The 16879-nt window shown below is 48.8% G+C and overlaps 5 protein-coding genes across 5 annotated transcripts; 3 read left to right on the top strand and 2 right to left on the bottom strand.

Annotated features, from left to right (window-relative positions):
* Window positions 1-1236: 1236 nt before the first annotated feature.
* On the bottom strand, window positions 1237-1668 carry LY79DRAFT_102542 (uncharacterized protein). Its single transcript, XM_060550635.1, has one exon. It carries the CDS (start codon window positions 1622-1624, stop codon window positions 1346-1348), a length of 279 nt encoding a protein of 92 aa, XP_060416619.1. The 5' UTR covers window positions 1625-1668; the 3' UTR covers window positions 1237-1345.
* Window positions 1669-2410: 742 nt separating this feature from the next.
* Window positions 2411-4270, top strand: LY79DRAFT_588585 (high-affinity nicotinic acid transporter; the record flags this gene model as incomplete). Its single annotated transcript, XM_060560933.1, has 5 exons — window positions 2411-2562; window positions 2625-3158; window positions 3373-3794; window positions 3852-4044; window positions 4105-4270. The coding sequence occupies 5 exons, from the start codon at window positions 2411-2413 to the stop codon at window positions 4268-4270; spliced, it is 1467 nt and encodes a 488-aa protein (XP_060416618.1).
* An 884-nt stretch (window positions 4271-5154) lies between these two features.
* Window positions 5155-6159, bottom strand: LY79DRAFT_667971 (dienelactone hydrolase; the record flags this gene model as incomplete). The annotated part of the gene is made up of 4 exons (XM_060563460.1): window positions 5155-5357; window positions 5415-5764; window positions 5851-5959; window positions 6021-6159. The coding sequence occupies 4 exons, from the start codon at window positions 6157-6159 to the stop codon at window positions 5155-5157; spliced, it is 801 nt and encodes a 266-aa protein (XP_060416617.1).
* An 8336-nt stretch (window positions 6160-14495) lies between these two features.
* Window positions 14496-14880, top strand: LY79DRAFT_588583 (uncharacterized protein; the record flags this gene model as incomplete). The annotated part of the gene is made up of 2 exons (XM_060560932.1): window positions 14496-14521; window positions 14613-14880. 2 exons carry the CDS (start codon window positions 14496-14498, stop codon window positions 14878-14880), a joined length of 294 nt encoding a protein of 97 aa, XP_060416616.1.
* Window positions 14881-14897: 17 nt separating this feature from the next.
* LY79DRAFT_510770 (uncharacterized protein) lies at window positions 14898-16448 on the top strand (the record flags this gene model as incomplete). Its single annotated transcript, XM_060554192.1, has 3 exons — window positions 14898-15253; window positions 15308-15588; window positions 15646-16448. The coding sequence occupies 3 exons, from the start codon at window positions 14898-14900 to the stop codon at window positions 16446-16448; spliced, it is 1440 nt and encodes a 479-aa protein (XP_060416615.1).
* Between the last annotated feature and the right edge of the window lie 431 nt (window positions 16449-16879).

Genomic DNA, 16879 nt, shown 5'->3' with positions numbered 1-16879 from the left:
GCCAAAAGTTATGGGGAGCTCTGCAGTATCTATGGCTTGATTAATTCTTGGTCTTACCTTTTGCCAAAGAGACGTCTGGGGTGATTTGCGGGGTGAGTCTCGGCGTGTATTATCAAGAGGAGGCGGGGTGAATGTGAATTCTTCCCGTCTTAGTGGGACTAACTAACGCTCGATATAGTTCACGGAGGTTAGAGCTCCGTCCACGTCGGTTTACATATATGGGATAAAATTATGCCTTATTGACCCGTTCTGATGGCGTGTTCATCGATTAGCTATTAATTGATGGAGATTTTCCTGTGCAATTGCGTCTATTATCCAGTACCGAGCCTTATGCGCTGAGTACACCAAGTTAAATACTACACTGTTTGTGTTATGTCTCAACAAACCGACGTAGATATTGCAGAAAATCAGGCTTAGACACTCCTCTATGTTGAATAGAACTGTTGGGGTTGCAGTCGGAACTCAGCCCGGGAAAATATTATGCGGGTCGGGTATAGTCTTCTTGAGAACCCAACCTTTCGTAATTGGAAGTCCAAGCCATTCATCCTCTGAATCCCTACTGCGCCATTTTCGGATGTTGGCGCTCACTTGTTACCACAATAGACGATTCTACTTGGTGGGGGAAGCATACTGATTTATCTTAGGATTGGGGGCTTCTCTCCCACTCTTTTATGTTATAAACAACGGAAACCACATTTGTTCAGGACTAAACAGAAGACCGGCTGACTCCAGGCATGAAGCAATGTAACATCTTCACCTGTAATATTCAGTTGAAATATATATACAAAGCTTTCGATAAGATTTTCTCGCCGATGGTTGTATTCTTTCGGTGTTCATATAGTACTCATGCATTTAGGGAAACGAACGCGTGATTTGGGGAATGCGTGAGAGATATAGTTGGGCTACGCATTTACGCCCACATCGCCTCAATGAAGACTGATTGTTATGCCCTACTAAAAGAAAACAGTCAGATATAGGAGACAATGTTGGTTTTTGCACTACGGTGAAATATACTATAACTCATGCATAAGATGGATATATGCCCCTGAAGACTGTCACGCTATCATTTCCAAACGTTAAACTTGGATAGCAATTTTTTACCTTTGGTGGTCAGGTTTTGGCACTTGACTTTATTCCTAAAAAATATGTCTTTGCAATATTTCGTTGAAGTTATTGGCTGGTATGAACCCCTGTTTCTAGCCAATTTACTGATAGTACTGCCGAACGCTGTGAACGTTTATCCGCCAACTGACTGATAGCGGGACCATATCCCGTAATTTTGTATCAGCAACTGTTAAATTCAATTTGACTGATAAGCCTGAGACTGTCTGTATTGCGCATAATCTCAGCATCTTGTGTGGAAGAGAACAGCCTGGTGGCGTCTGGGCCCACGAGGACGCTGTTTTTGAGAGGTAGCTGACATTATATATTCAATTGTCAAATAAATCACTATCACGAGCCACAAATCTTCTAAAAGTGAGGCGCAAGTATCCTCTCTAGAAACTATGTATGAATCAATTCCGGGTAGAACGCCCATGTGAAGTGATATGTGTATGTGGTAGGCCAGATCTGAGACTAGACACACGAAGCTATTCCTAGCATCACAGTAGCAACTCATTGCCATTTAAAATTTAGATAAAAGTTAACATTGCTAAATCAATACACATTTCAGCCAGGGAAATTGAGAAACAAGACTTAGGAGTAATCATCGTCTTATGTGAGAAAATGATTATATCAGAACCAATCACGCTGTTCTGTTTTGCTGCACAGTGATGACTAGGACTGCTGCCTGCTTTAGGCTGGAACGCACAATTCTTATTCATCAACATGCATTTTGGCTCGCATGCGCTCAGAATCCGATTGGCCGCTTGCCCGGCGAAACTATCTGGCCTGCTTGTCTTAGTGGTATGCAACGATTGTCTCTGGCGTGATGTGTAACAATCAAACGCGCCAATGGTAACCAGAAGTATAAAACATGACTTCCGATGAGACCTAAATCTTATCGCCGCTTCGGGAAGGTTGCATCGCTTATTGCAGATATTGATTCTCGACCTGTAACACTCGCCGCTTGTATCCCTTGGGCGACTGTTTGGGTGTTAATACTATGCATGCTGTATTAAGGCCAATTGGCTAAAAACCGAGGTGTCCTACACACATGTCTTACTTACATGCTCCCTTGAGTCCTTTTGAACTAGCTTCTGTTAGCCTGCTGCTCCCCTGGCGGCGGCAATCGTTGGGAGACGTGTCGACAGGATGGCAATTCCGGGTTAAAAGTGGGATAAAAAGCTTGAGTTCGGTAGTCGTGATCTCCCCGCTACGGTAAGCCGACTGCCCCTCGTAGTTTTTCTTTCTGTTTCTTGCCTTCTCCATCAGATTCTCTGAATCTTAGCGAGACAGTTCAGTTGCCATCATGGAACCTGATAGTGCGTTGAAGTCTGAAAAAACGGCTCGTTCCGAGTCGATTCAGCTTGCCGAGTCACAAGCTTTTGATGAAAAGTCAACGAAGAAGCTTTTGAGAAAATTGGATTGGCATATCATTCCGTTCATGAGCCTGATCTATTTGTAAGTTCTGGACTCACAGAACCACTTTCGTACACCGCCGTGCAACACTGACCTGGTTCAAGACTATGCTTCCTCGACCGTACGAACATCGGCAATGCCAGACTGGACCACCTGGAACAAGATCTGAAACTACACGGTATTCAGTACAACGATTGCCTTGCAATTCTGTTTCCATTTTACATCGCGGCCGAGATTCCGAGCAACATGATGATGAAGCGCTTCAGGCCATCCATATGGCTGACGTTCATAATGGTTTGTTGGTCTGCGTCAATGATAGGTCAAGGATTCGTCAAGGGCTACTCGGGACTCATGGCCACGCGAGTCTTCCTCGGCATCTTCGAAGGGGGGTTGTTCCCCGGAGTCAACTACTACATCACGCAGTGGTACTGTAGACACGAATGTGGCTTCCGGATGGCTTTATTCTTCTCCGCCGCAACGCTTGCCGGTGCTTTCGGTGGCATACTTGCTCGCGGGATTGCAGAGATGCACGGCGTCGGCGGTCTTTCGGCCTGGAGCTGGATATTCATATTAGAGGGAATACTAAGTATTTTGGTGTCTTTCACGGCGTACTGGGCGATCTATGACTATCCGGCAACGTAAGAAAAGCTTTCTCTCTGTTTCCTTTGGGGATGCCGAGTATCCGTGGAAGGGGCCCAACCGGAGGAGGGATCAAAGCTACGTAATGAACAATTACGTAGCCCATTTGATTCCGCCTGCCATACCAACGCAGATACTGATCACTTCGTCACGCTCTTCCCGATAAGATTAATACTTTCATTTGACAAACCGGTTGGCTAACTTGATTCTCAGGGCTCAGTTCCTTGATGAGAAGGAGCGCTCCGAAGTCCAAAGACGGCTGCAAGAAGATTCAGGTCACTTGTCAAACGAATTCAACGTCAAATATGTGTGGCAGGCAATCAAGGACTGGAAGATTTACATTCACATGCTTATTTGCATGGCAGGCTTCTGTCCCATTTACTCCTTCGCCCTCTTCTTGCCAACGATTATCAAGAACATGGGTTACACATCCAACAACGCACAGCTGATGTCTGTACCGCCGTATTGCTTTGCCTGTGTTTTTACTATCGTTGCTAGCTGGTACGCCGATAAGGTCAGGCAACGTGGAATCTTTTTGTTGGGCTTCCAGCTGGTCGCCATCCTAGGCTTCGGGCTATTGGTTGGTACAAGCAAGTCCTCTGCGCAATATGCAGGGACTATCTTCGCTGCAATTGGTCAGTGTAGCTACACATGAGCTTATAGAGAGCAGCAGCCGCTGACTACCTCTCCAGGAATATACCCTCAGATCCCCCTTGGTCTTGCTTGGAACAGCAGCAACATCGGAGGCAGTCTCAAGCGTGGTACAGGCATAGCGATGCAGGTTATGGGAGGCAACTGCGGTGGCATCATTGCGTCTTACGTCTATCTCAGCCGTGATGGACCCCGATACACCACGGGTCACAGCATTCTCATTGGCTTCGTCAGGTAAGATAGTTAAGATAACAGTCTCCGGAAAAAGAAACCCAAGCTGACCCTAGGGTTTAGCATGGCATTCTTCTTGACACTTTTTATGACCGTTTGGTGTCGGAAGGAAAACGCCCGCCGGGGTCTTGTTGCCAGCGGCGTAGGAGCGCAAGAGCTCACCGAGGAACAAAAGGCACTTGAGGCTGAGCTTGCTGATAATGTGCCATGGTTTAGATACACGGTCTGAATTGACTGGCCTAGGGTTCTCTTCCCTAAATCAAGGTGGCATAACATGGCATAGCCATATTAATTGCTGATTTGATCCGTCTTGGGAATTGAATACAAGCCTTTGACATCGGGTAACAAATGTTGTAGCACTGGCGCTATCTAGAGAAGAATATTGGACTCGTCTCTAAAACCCAACCCTAGAACTGGGCAACTGTAACATGCTCTGCCCTGTTACGTTTCGGAAAAGCTGTACATAAGATATTGACAGCCATAAGATGCAGACCTTCTCGGCGGTGAGCAGGAGATCCAGAAAGATCGATTATTTCCGGGCCCTTGCATTATAGCATCCACAATGCATTCGATCGGTTGAGCGGCATAGACGAACATCAACTCGGCGGCTATCGATGAGCAAGCCCCTCGAAGGGTTGAAAACTTGGTTTTTTTTTTTCCAACAGTCAGTTCAGTTGATGACAATAGCCAATGGATTGAGTTGGTTATTGATCCTTATACCGCGGGTTGAATTCTATCTATTACCATCACAAGTATGAAAAGGTTCGCAACACCTGCTGCTAACTAAGACTTAACGAGGCTGCTTTTCAACGCCATCCGATCTGCGACCGCAGCCTCCAAGATCGGTATCACTTCATCATTCCAGACAGATTATCCATGTCAATTTGTCGCAATTTTCATTGCCGGCAAATGCAGCGTGCTGGCTATTAATGATCACGATTCAAGGCCGGCGCAAACATTGAAGCCGATTGGCGCTGGTGCCGGCAGCTTCGATTCATGTCAATACTCGAGGTGATAACAAACTCCTAACTAGCATTGGACAATTAAACCCCCACAAGAAATTAAATTGATCAGCTTCAGTTATATCTTGGGATAAATATGTACAGGCATTGATTAAGCCCAGGTATCGAAGAACCGCACTGCTTGGAAGAAAGCTTCCTCCTTACCGAACTTCTGTCTAGGGTCCGAGATATTCGCACGTACTGCGAAACCGTGGGAAGTGCCACCATACAGGGCAACAGAAAACGGCTGTCCGGTCTGATCGAGGAGCGCCTCGACTTCTGCGCGACGAGCGGCAGTCATGAGATTGTCATTCTCTGCATACAATTGGTCAACATCTTTGTCATCTCGAGTGCATCCAGGGAGTTGCTCACCGGCAGCAGCGACACTGGCGGGGCCGGTGATTGCCTTAATCTCGTCATCAGTAAGCAAACTCGGGTGCGCAGCGAAGCCGACTTGGGCACCCTTGCCATCAGCAAGCACTCGGAACGAATAGCGACCACCAAAGCAGTATCCCGTGACGGCAACTTTCTCGACGCCAAGCTCCTCGCGGAGATACTTGATAGAATTGGCAATGATGGGGTCGGTTACGTTCGGTCCATGCTGTGCGAGAAATTGGGTTGTGTTGAAGCCAGGTATGTTAATATCGTTCGGCGCTGGGTTGCCGTTGAACAAATCCGGGGCGACGGCGACATAGCCAGCACGAGCGAAGCTGTCGGTGAGCCTAGACAATGAGTCAGTCCGTATGATCAGGATCCAAGAGCCTCACAACTGCGGGATGTGCAGAGATTTCCCGCCTGCCCGACTTACAGTTTGTTTTCGGGCAATTGAATGCCAAACACATCGGTCAGGTACAGCACACCGGTCGTCTTATTGCCGGCCGCAAAACCAGCCTTGGGCTTCGAGACATATTGGGTAACTGTCATCAATTCAAGTCAGAGTGCCACTCGGAAAATGTCTCGGGATAGTTGTCATCTTACGTCCGTTATAGGAGAGCTCTTCGCCCACCGGAGTGCCGGTATGGGCGATGGCGGAAACGTCGGCAACGGGGCATTTTCTCGTAGCGCTGGCCAGGGAAGCGGATCCCAGGAGGGCTAGAACAATTGGCTTGCTGAGCATCTTGAATGTTTCTTGGCGAAGATATTTTTGTCAGTTTCGACCTGAAAACGGATGGCGAAGATGACCAGACAAATTCGACTTGGTGGACGACTCTAACTTTAAGTTTCTTACATCCCGTTGCGTTAATGCAGCCCGTTAATGCAGCCCGTCATTAGCCACTGATTACAAATTGCACCGACCAGCAGCCGGGACTTAACTCCGTAGCAGTCCGGACGGAGACGCAGCATGAATGCTACGAAATGTCCATGCTAAGCCAGGCGGCAGGGGACGCTTAGCATCCTTGGAGACGTCATCCAATCTACTATGTATCACCGGCTGCTGAAAACAGTCGTGATCAGTAAGGAGTGCTGGGTGAAAAGAAAGTATGGGTACCAGTGTGGGCTTGGCCAGGCAGCGTGAACCAGTAGCCAAAGTTGAACCTTCTTCGCTGCGGAATCATCCTCCAATTAGAGCCCCTGTAACGCGGGGGTTTGTCTGCTTTTTGCAGGCTTGGCTGCTACGCTGGGCGATGTGATGATCCTTGAATTCCAGGGCCAAGTAGCGCAACACAAGGAATGTTGAAGGGATTGCTGTGTGGTAAGGGAGCTGCATGGGGTAATTGCGAGTTATGAATGGCCCATTCAAAGCCGATTCCGCCACTGTTGTTCTACCCCTCATGGTCAATGATCATCGTTAGCGAGCTCATCTCTCATCCAACTCTGTCAACCCGCATAATGGCAAGCAAATCCGCGGAGGATAACTATAATGGTATAACTGTTTTCATGCATCCAAAAGTCTGCCTAGCTTTAATGATAGTCATATAACAAGTTAATCTTCGTGAATGTAGGCTTCTTAAACAACCCCCAAAAGACCCTCTTTCGCGAATAGCTTCGCACAAAGTGTAACGTTAAAGATGGAGACCCGGTTATACCCGTGAAAATGGTTCAGCAGCGCGCCGCTGACAGGTGGTCCAATAAGAATAGAAAGGGATGCAAACACAATACCCATTTCCACGTAGGTGTCAATATTCTTTGGTGATTTCGGGCATAGCGTAGACACCACCGGGCCGCCCGAGATGATGGCATTAGACGTCAGACCGTAAGTAGGCTGCAGAGAATTCGATAAGCGAGGTTTGGGTCTCAGCCTTTGGCCAACACAGGATCGATATCAGCGTGAGAAGTCCTGCAGCGAAGAGCGTGTGATACGGCTGAGCCTGTCACCCAGGATCTGGGTATGATGCGTCCAAGGATCGAGGTGCCGTTGATAATAACGACAAGGTACGCAGCGAGCGACAGGCTCGTGCCACATTCGATACCAAACGTATATAAGTAGAAGAGTGAAACGAACATACCAACGAACATAAGACACACGCCACCGACCAGGCAAAGATAGAGCTGTTCCTGGAATGTCGTCCAGATGAAGAAACGACTTTTTCGTGGAGGAAATCAGGCCCTGACCCTGAGTAATAAGAATGGGAGAACCGGCATCATGATAAACCCACAGACTCGAACAGACCAGCCGAATCATATAATTTCCAACAGCTCCGACGGCACAATGAGGAATGCAAGTACGCCTAACGAAGAGCCTGCGATGGCGAGGCCCATGGCCGCCCCCTTCCTTTTCAAGAAGTATTGAGGTGTTGCGGCCATAGCTGGGAACATGATCAACCCGTTCGAGATGCCGCTGAGCACGCCTTGGGCGAGCACAGACTGCCAATATTCAAGGCCCAAGCTGGTCATCATGACTGAGAAGATGTATACCATCGCGGCGGGGCGAATAATCTATTTGGTGTTAGCAGCTGCTTTCGAACTTCGGACATTTATCACCTAGTGTCTAGTGTGCGACTTTCCTAATGAGCAGAACAGAATAGCGGTCCACTGTCGGACGTGCCAGCCCGATCTATCGGTATATTACCGACGAACCGCTGAAAATGCCCCGACAAGCAGATAATAACTTTCCCTTATTAATCGAAAAGAGTACCATGAACTCTAATACGATATGAATATGCTGAGTAAATCCGTCTTCCACTTCTGTCTATGTTAACAGCGAGGGCCAAAGGACCTACCAAATAAGACTAACCTACTCGCGGAAACGGAGCTTTGATGCTTGAAAAAGCACTCGATGAGCCGAATCGTAACAAATGGAAGACGCTTTACTTAGGCAGTGTATACGAATGTTCCGAGTAGACTCACCTGCGCCGGATCCGAGATTAGTGTTCCAGTCAGTTTGAGGAGATAAATTCTAGCCCGAGGAACATGGCACTTCTGAATACAGTCCTGCAGTTATGCTTCAGAAAAGTTCGCTGACCAGCGGGTCGAGCAACCTGGCGATATTCCAGTTTCTATTACTAGATTGGTAGAATGAGGTAGCTTGTTGGCGTCTTTTGATGCAAACTTGCAAAGGTTTTCCCAAATGCCGTCTGATCAACAGCCACATGTTGACCTCAGAGCCGGAAGCCTTATTAGACTTAAGACCAATATAACATGCAGCCTAGGTGCAACGATGATGTTATCAGGGTAAAGTGCCATTCAAGGGTCATGTTCGATCTACTTGCCTGTCTCAGCTAGAACTACTTTTATTCTCGCTGCCCGAATTAAAAGATTTAAGCGAGAAGGTTCTTGTCGATGATGCTCTCTACATTTCTACAATCTTTCGTTTGCTCATCATTGGTATTCTTCTTAAAATACGATTAGCAGTGACAAAATTGAAACGGATCCGTTTCTTGTTTGAACAGGGTGGTCGCTCTCCTACAAGTATACCGGCTGTACCCAGTCATGTACGTTGTGCTTGTTACATCCGCTGTTGATGCGATAATACCCACAGCTGGCCCCCCTAAAGTCAAAATTGCAGTTTGTCGCGATGCCCCCTTATGCATCACGCAGTCCTGTGAGATTTCTCCGGTGCCGAAATGGCCATTGCTCCGACCTTTCGGACCTGCCCACGACGTGGGATCCGTGTTTGAACGCTCCGGCCCAAATGATCTCACGTAGAAATCCGATTTTCTACTTCTTTCCCAACCCGGGAGGCGACTCTTCGACACAGTTTACCGCTCTAGCTGCATTCGTAATGCTATACTTTGCAATTGGTTTAGGTGACCAGGCTGTATATGCACTGTCACACTGATGCAAGTCAGGTGTGTGGGGGGGGGATACCGTGAAAGTCTGTAATGACCGAGAAGAAGTCCAGACTGGCGATGCCATCTTCCATGATGAACCTTGCAATGGAGAGCTTTACGCATGGCCCAGATCATGGGTAAGCCTATGAGCTGAACATGCGCGTTTGGGTCAGGGGCCTCCCCGTCCAGACAGCGTGATTGCAGCGTCAGTGCACGCCAAGTTCAAATCGCATCAATAGTAACAAACCTGAGTTATCGGAAGTCCTCCCGCAAATCCCTGGACTTAAAATCAGTCTGCTTACGTCCACTTCAGGCTTGATCCTCGCTTCTTGATGGTTTAGCTTGTGTCATACCTTTAACTCGACATGATCCGGTCCATTTGCTCACCCCTCCACCAACCTCGCACATCTGCCCCTAGGCAGGCCGCGCGAACGGACTTGAACCGCCCGCACTCTACCAATACATGTGGCTATCCGTAGGGTAACCGGAAGCGGGGCAGTTGTCGACTTTGCATGGGAAACAGCGAGCCTGCGAACATCAAGTGGCGGCGATGGAGTGATGCATCACCGCAATTTGACATTGTGAGTATAACACAGGAATGGACCGTTAATAGTAACAATTCATTGCTCGACGACCCAAGCTGTCAGTCAAGTGGCCAGCACACCTTGACATGGGGAAGCCTAAAGTGAAACCCTGACCCAGCGGACATCGGATGAACTAACGGATCACGCTACTGCGTCGCGTCGAGGGTCATGATTCAGATTCTAGCCCACCAGCAGATTCGCCCATGCCAAATCTGGCTGCGAGGCTTTCCGCGTTTTACCTTGTTGAGAGTCGGTTGCAACTCTAACTTAATGCCCGCGTGGAGTGAATCAAAGCGCATGCATGCGTGGCGTTCATGAGGCGTGTTCCAAGAGCGCGGATAACGGACAATCAGGGTTCAAGTACGTGACAAACCAGTCGGAAGTAGACTAGCCAGTGTCCAACGGCGGCGGGGTTCCTCAGTCTCCTTCGAATCTCGGGCCTAGGTGTCAGATACGCCCCAAAAATGTGAGAAATCACTATACCAGTCCAATAGCTCAGCAACTCGTCTTCGGACTCCGGTGTCGCACTTCCGAACGATGCTGATATCCATATCAGCGAACCATTCCCGCGCTCCCCAGAGCGAACCAACCGGCCGAATGGCATTTTCCATTCTGTCAAGAATCCATTGATCTCTTGCTCCTGCTTCTTCTCCAGATTGCAATGAAGAGCTATCTGAGATGGTCTCTCGGGCTACTGCCATTGGCAGCTGGGGCTGTACTCGCCTAGAGTAGTGTCAATATGGCAACTTCACAGATGGCGCTTTTCTCACAGATTCCTCAGTGTTCTGTAAGTATTACTAGCATAACCAAAAGTATTAATCAAGCAAGACTTACCCTTTGGACAGATCTCTTGTTTCACCAACTGGAGAGGAGCCAACGCAGATATTGAGTTGGGCTTGAGAGGTGTCTCTAGCACGAAAACACGGATGTAACGGAGCAGAGAACCGCCAGATACCCCGCCAGATTGGCTTGATAGATGCCTATGCCCTGTTTGTATTGATAATGAATTGTACGGTTACATATATATTTCACTAATATATTTAACCTTACCTATTTTGCCGAGTTTTTCTCCTGACTTGAATGGGGAGGGGATAGATGGAACTATGTCAATAGTACATCCTGACTGGACCTCAATACGCTGAGACAAATTTCGAATGGTATGAAGGCAACAGCTCGACACAAACTCCTTGCTAACGGAGGTTAGAAGTTTAGTCTTCAAATTGCTCTATGAAATCGCGCTACGGTTGACCAGACGTTTCCAGGGTCTCTAGACCCGTAGTCTATGAACGAGTTGGAGGATCGGCAAGGATCGTTGACCAATCAAGGAATTTTCAGATGTACACTACGATGCGAAAAATCGTGCGACCGAAAAGCTGGGCCCATGGGCGGGGAAGGTCCCAAGACTCGCAGAATTCCGGACCCACTACCCTACCTTCTTCTCAATGTGTCGAAAGATATTGACAAACCCAATGCTGGTATCTTCGGCCCTCTTACCAGGCCGGGCTTCGTCGACACCCCCTTTGTATGCCTTCAAGCTCTTTTCCCAGTCCAGTGTAATGCTAACGGGACTTTTCTCATAGTGCGATGAGGCGAAACCCGAGTGCGGCAACTCTCCAAGGCTCTCGATGCACTGCAACTCCCTCTCCCTTCGCCGACGAACCCGACTGCGCCATTCCCTACCGCATCGTCATTGGCGACACTGCCGAGAGAATGGGGCCGCCCCCAGAAGAACTGGGATTCCGTTCAGAAGCCAACGACCCCGGATACGTCCGACTCCGATGCGGCCAAGACACCGCGCGTATTGGCTCTGCCACTGACCGAACCGGCGTTGCCATCGCTGGCTAATGCTAGTAGCCTCGACATTCTAAATCACCATTCCATGTGCCATCCAGCCATTACGCATGGCGATGCTTCTTACGATCTCAGATCAGCACCTTGCGAGGCTTCGACTAGCACAGTCCGATCATTACGAGACTTTTGCAGAGCGACACTTAACAAGCGCGTTGCTGGCAAGGACCAACCTCATCCCACAGCTGATCAAGATCAACTGTTAATACCTATACCATACCACTATCCTCGTCTGTCCCTCGACATGTGCGATGAAGCCAAGCCCGGGGCACCTCTTTCTTATTCAATGTGGAGGATGGCGAGGTCCCTTGGCGGGGGCTCATGGGTAGCGTTCGTGGTATCTTTCGCATTATGGGCTTCCCGACTATCTTAGCTAGGTGGTTGACAACGCTGTAGCCTACGAACACCTCAACGCATTGCCCTCCGCTACCTTACCCCGTACATAAGATGGTGGAATGGGAGGAGCGACTTGAAAGACTCTTCGATCTGGTGGCCACCGCCCATGATCTTGGACGCAGAACGTTTATGGAGTCGTTCAGTTTGTTGAAGGACTGCTTTAGGGTGGCATTTGAGACCGCCTGACCCCGAGATGCGTGTCCAGGATAGATCGACATCGTCATGCGTTGGCTTTTCAGCATGAACGGCACCTTTATGATCCGTTGGCGGGAGAAGCAAGCTTCACCCCTTGTTCTCCTATGTCACGTTGTGTTGTGCAGCCGCCTAGCATTTCTGGTCCAACCAGAACACCTTGTTGGACTGATCAATGCTCTAGACGCCCAACATGCCCACTGGTTCGTGTGGTCGGCCGAACAGCTCCAGCGACCCGGAACTGTTGACCAGGGTGTATTATTGATGCAGAAGATGGCTGACTAAGCACTATCACAATGCCGTTGTCCAGCTGTCTTTCATCCTCGCCTCAAGATACCTGGCTCTTCACCCCTGCTCGTCGTCCTGTGCGCTTTGGCATCGTAAAAACCCGAATCTGAAGCCCGATCCCCAAGGTGGCTCTAAAATGCTGCGGCGACGAGGTGCACTTGAGAAAGCCCGCACCACTTAGGTAGGTATTTCTGCCCTGTCAACATCCGGAGGCATGTCGTTGCCTGTCTTTGAGGCTTCTATGCAGCATTTCCGCTGTTTCACTCATCAATTCAACCCACTTACGAGCAGTGTTGAAACATGAGGATAGATACCCATAGCTTATTGTATCTTGTAGATGAAACAATTCATCTGCTGGGTGATCTAACGATTCCTCTTCACAGCTAAGAATAAGGCATTGCTGTTGCATATTAACTTATCAGAACGAATGATATGTAATCCGATGTGATGCGCGCATGCTTGAGCAGGGCATTCGTCCTATTCTGTGCAATTAGTAAACGACTATGTTCCTCTATAAATATGATCTCAGTACTCCGTCCCTTCAGCAACAATGCCGACGACTTGGAACCGATCGCTATAATGTAGCGTGCTTGCAGATGACTCAGCGTGGTTCAGATCAGCCGTTTAGTGGATCAGATCAAAAGCAGTGGATGCTTGCCATATCGTGAGAAGCCGTGCCATATTTGAATGAAGGACAACCGATCATGACCGCATGTGTAAAAATAAGAAAATATACCCATTGTCAGAAACCCCCCATATTCTTGAGCTTCTGGCAAAGGTTAAGCGATATGCCGACTCTTATTTTGCCGCTTTGCGCAAACTTTTACAAGGCCTCATCAACGAATGCGATTTCTGACCGCTATTCTTCCGAAACGTGGGAGTCTGTAAACCCTCTCATCTCCAGGATCAGTGCAACTGCTCCTTGCAATGTCATCCACACACCCTTGTTACGGCCTGTTTTGTCTTAGATCGCCCGCATGAGTCCCTGGTCACGAGACCACAGGCTCGGAACTAGCATCCATCGACAGTCCCACCTGAAGAAGATTCATCCATTGAGCATCTAGCACAAAAACTCTAATACTGGCGGTGAGTGGGTGTATGGTTCGTCTCTCAAGGCTTGTGATGCAACAAAAGGCGCCGGTGGTGTGGGTGAAAGCGTTCCAAACTCCCGGTCCCTGGATGAGCCAAGCGCCACTAAGTTAAATCTCCGAAGCTATGTCCATAGAAGCACTGGGTTTAAGGAACCTAGGAGCTAGTCTAGGGGTATCTCGTGGCTAGATAATAAGAGTGGTACCTGTTCAATTACCTGGACTCGTGGATGCAACCGGTTAGTCTGGGCATGGTGCCTCCCCAGGCAGATTTGGTCGAGACCTTGTCTCGACACTCAACACTGAACAACTTATCGGAATGAATCAATCCCAATCATTAAGAGACTATCTGAAATAGCCACTGAATAGTTCTTGTAAGCTCAGACATAGCGTAAGCCAGTGGCTCTTTCGAGGCAACTATCCTAAGCTTTCGTGCGCTACTGCTAAGACATTGATTGCCCTCACTCGTTGTGAGGCCATTCGGTGCTCTTAAAAGTCTGGAAGTGCATCCAATTTCGTCTTTCTTGAACCATAGCCTTTAGATACCGTCTATTCGAATGCTGGATTTTTTCCCCATTCCTAATTGCGACAAAATCCGCTTGTTGACGGTGGCGGACGGGGCCGGGATGCCCTGATCGCAATTGCGATCGAAGATTGCTTCTTAGTCGCAAGCTGCCCCGTCGAGCCATGGATCGCGCTCTCTCTTTCCTTCCCATCCCGATATTACCTCTCTGTCTCTGTTGAGTATTCCGTAGTCTTTTATCGCTCCTTATATCACTGTTTGTACGGTCTTTCTGTGACATTCCGGTTGATGGCCACTCTTCATGTCTACCTGACTTGAACCGAATGGTGCTCAACAACACGCCAAAGAGGCAAGTTACCCAATCGGGTGTAAGCCGGCCCAACACGGGGCCACAGAGCGCTAGAGTCTTGAACTGAGCTGACTGTTAGTTCGTCTGAGAGCAGATCTACGAGATCGCAGGGTCATTATACTCGGCAACAACAGCCTTCATTTTCACTCAGCTCGGTTGTTAACAGCGACCCAAAGTACATTGCATCAAACAACCGGCTTACAGAAGCCTGGGTTCGGGAACAGCAAGCCACGTTTCCCGCCAACCTCATCAAACTTAGGACCGAGGCCAAAGTCACAGAGCACCGTGTCCAGCATATTTATCAAATCGGAGAAGAAGTTACCGAGAATCTCGCAGCTTTTGGGGTTTCAACCAAATAATATTATCATCAGTAATCATGGGCGAGAGCAGCAAACGAGTCCGGCAGCGAAGCCGTGAATCAGCCACTCATGGCAAAGCAAGCCAAGTCTTGGATGCCAAACGACCAAAGCTTACAACGAATGTGCCTGTTGAGGTTATGCAGCAACCCACACCGCAGTCGCCAATGGGTTGGTCCAGCATGAAGGACTTCTTGATGACAGAACTGAGAAGAGAAATGGGATTACCCCTGAACCGCCCTCAATGTCAAGACAATATCGACGAGAAAAGTGTCAATCTGGCTTGCCCCCTTTTCATCAGGAATCCGGCTGCTTTTACCCATGTCCGGAACTCATGCACCGATGGGAACATCAAGGGTGGAATCGGCAAGCTGATGTAAGCCGAAAGATTCTGATCAAATATTCAAGGCTCAGGACTGACACACTCCAGCGAGCATATCAAAAGAGTCCACTTGAGAACCGACAAGCAGTGCCACAACTGTGGAGTCCGCTTTAGCTCAAAGCCGGCGGAGTCCAAGTCGTCGCACTCGCGCAATTGCACGAAAGTGTGGTCGCCTCACGAACCCCCACTCCTGTCGGAAAGTCAGCAGCGAGTCTTGGACAATCTGTCTGTAAGAGCCAGCGGACAATCGCTAGACTACAAGTACCGTCACAAGCTTCTCATGAAGCTTTACCCGGGCCACGAGGAATGGGCGAAAAAGGTCGAAATCTGTAGGTCGATCGCTGAGTTCCTGGACTAAAGGGTGTGGCGCTAACGATAACATAAAGACCACGACGCCTATTCTCCCTGTCTCCTACCGACACAGCTCATGTTCGACGCCATGGAGAAAGCCGTTGACAGGTGGGAGAGGGGATATAACACCCATTATGACTCTGATGGAAGCGATGCCGATTCGGACAGGTCACGAGGATATCGACGGTTCTCCGGGTCAAGTCCCAGTGCATCATCTTCAACGGACGCTTCAAGCGCCTATCCATCGACTAGCTCCGGTGTCTACAGTCGGACTATTGGAAATGGCAACAGCTACAGCTCACAACATACTTATCAGCAATCTGGCTACCAGGACCAGAACTGGGGCATGGGCAACATGTCTTTGGCAACCGGATCAACACAACACGCAAGCACGGCAACAGCTGATCTGACATCAAACGTACCACGCAAAACCCGCGCAAGCAGTCGGCCAGTGGACAGCGATTACACCGACATGCAACTTCAGTCGGAGTACCAGAGCTACGTTCATTCCGGGGCACTAGATGACTTTGATGAGCTAGCCAGCTCATCTTATATCGAAGGTTTCGAGCCTGTGTTTGACGTAGTTTCCACTGTGCCCTCTGACTATCAATCATACACCTTGGACGCTGACCAGGGCTTCCCCATCGACTACCCAGCTCAAGGCCACTACTCCAAGAACACTATCAATCCGAAAGACATTCACAACACACTCATAGGGATGGGGTCAGCAACGATGCCGAGATACCTCATAGAGCACGAGGAAGATTCGGGGATTGTTCTTCATGATACCCAGGAATATTTGGGCTTTGCGGGACAGGCCAGGAGAACACGCAGATGAGATTTGCTAGCTTCTGCTCAACGACTGTGACAATTTCTTATGTCTATATATATTTTAACTTGGAAGTTTAGGGATGGACAGTTTGCTAGTCATGAAATGGATCAGGGGCGCAAAGGTGTGATGCAGTAATGAATTCCTTATCTCTGATGGCATTGCCATCATTGCCCGTCATCATTCACACTCAGTGCGGCCAACTTTGCAACCTTTGTACCCATATCCTGTGTGAACTTTGCTAAGGATGCGAGTCAGGTTGAGGTGCCCAAGCAACGTTTCTGAATGTTGAAGGTAATGCAAATAAATCGCACTTATCAGTTCAAGCTAGTGCCTATGCGGCCCATCCTAACCTCATCAAAGGACCGACCAACAAAGGCATTTCAATATCCACCCCGAGACTATCAGCACCCGAGGGAGCGGCTGTAACTGTGGGCGCA

The sequence above is a fragment of the Colletotrichum navitas genome (genome assembly GCF_030913465.1).
Source record: "Colletotrichum navitas strain CBS 125086 chromosome Unknown LY79scaffold_15, whole genome shotgun sequence".
Taxonomy (NCBI): Eukaryota; Fungi; Ascomycota; class Sordariomycetes; order Glomerellales; family Glomerellaceae; genus Colletotrichum; species Colletotrichum navitas.
This window is presented reverse-complemented; position numbering and strand designations above follow the sequence as displayed.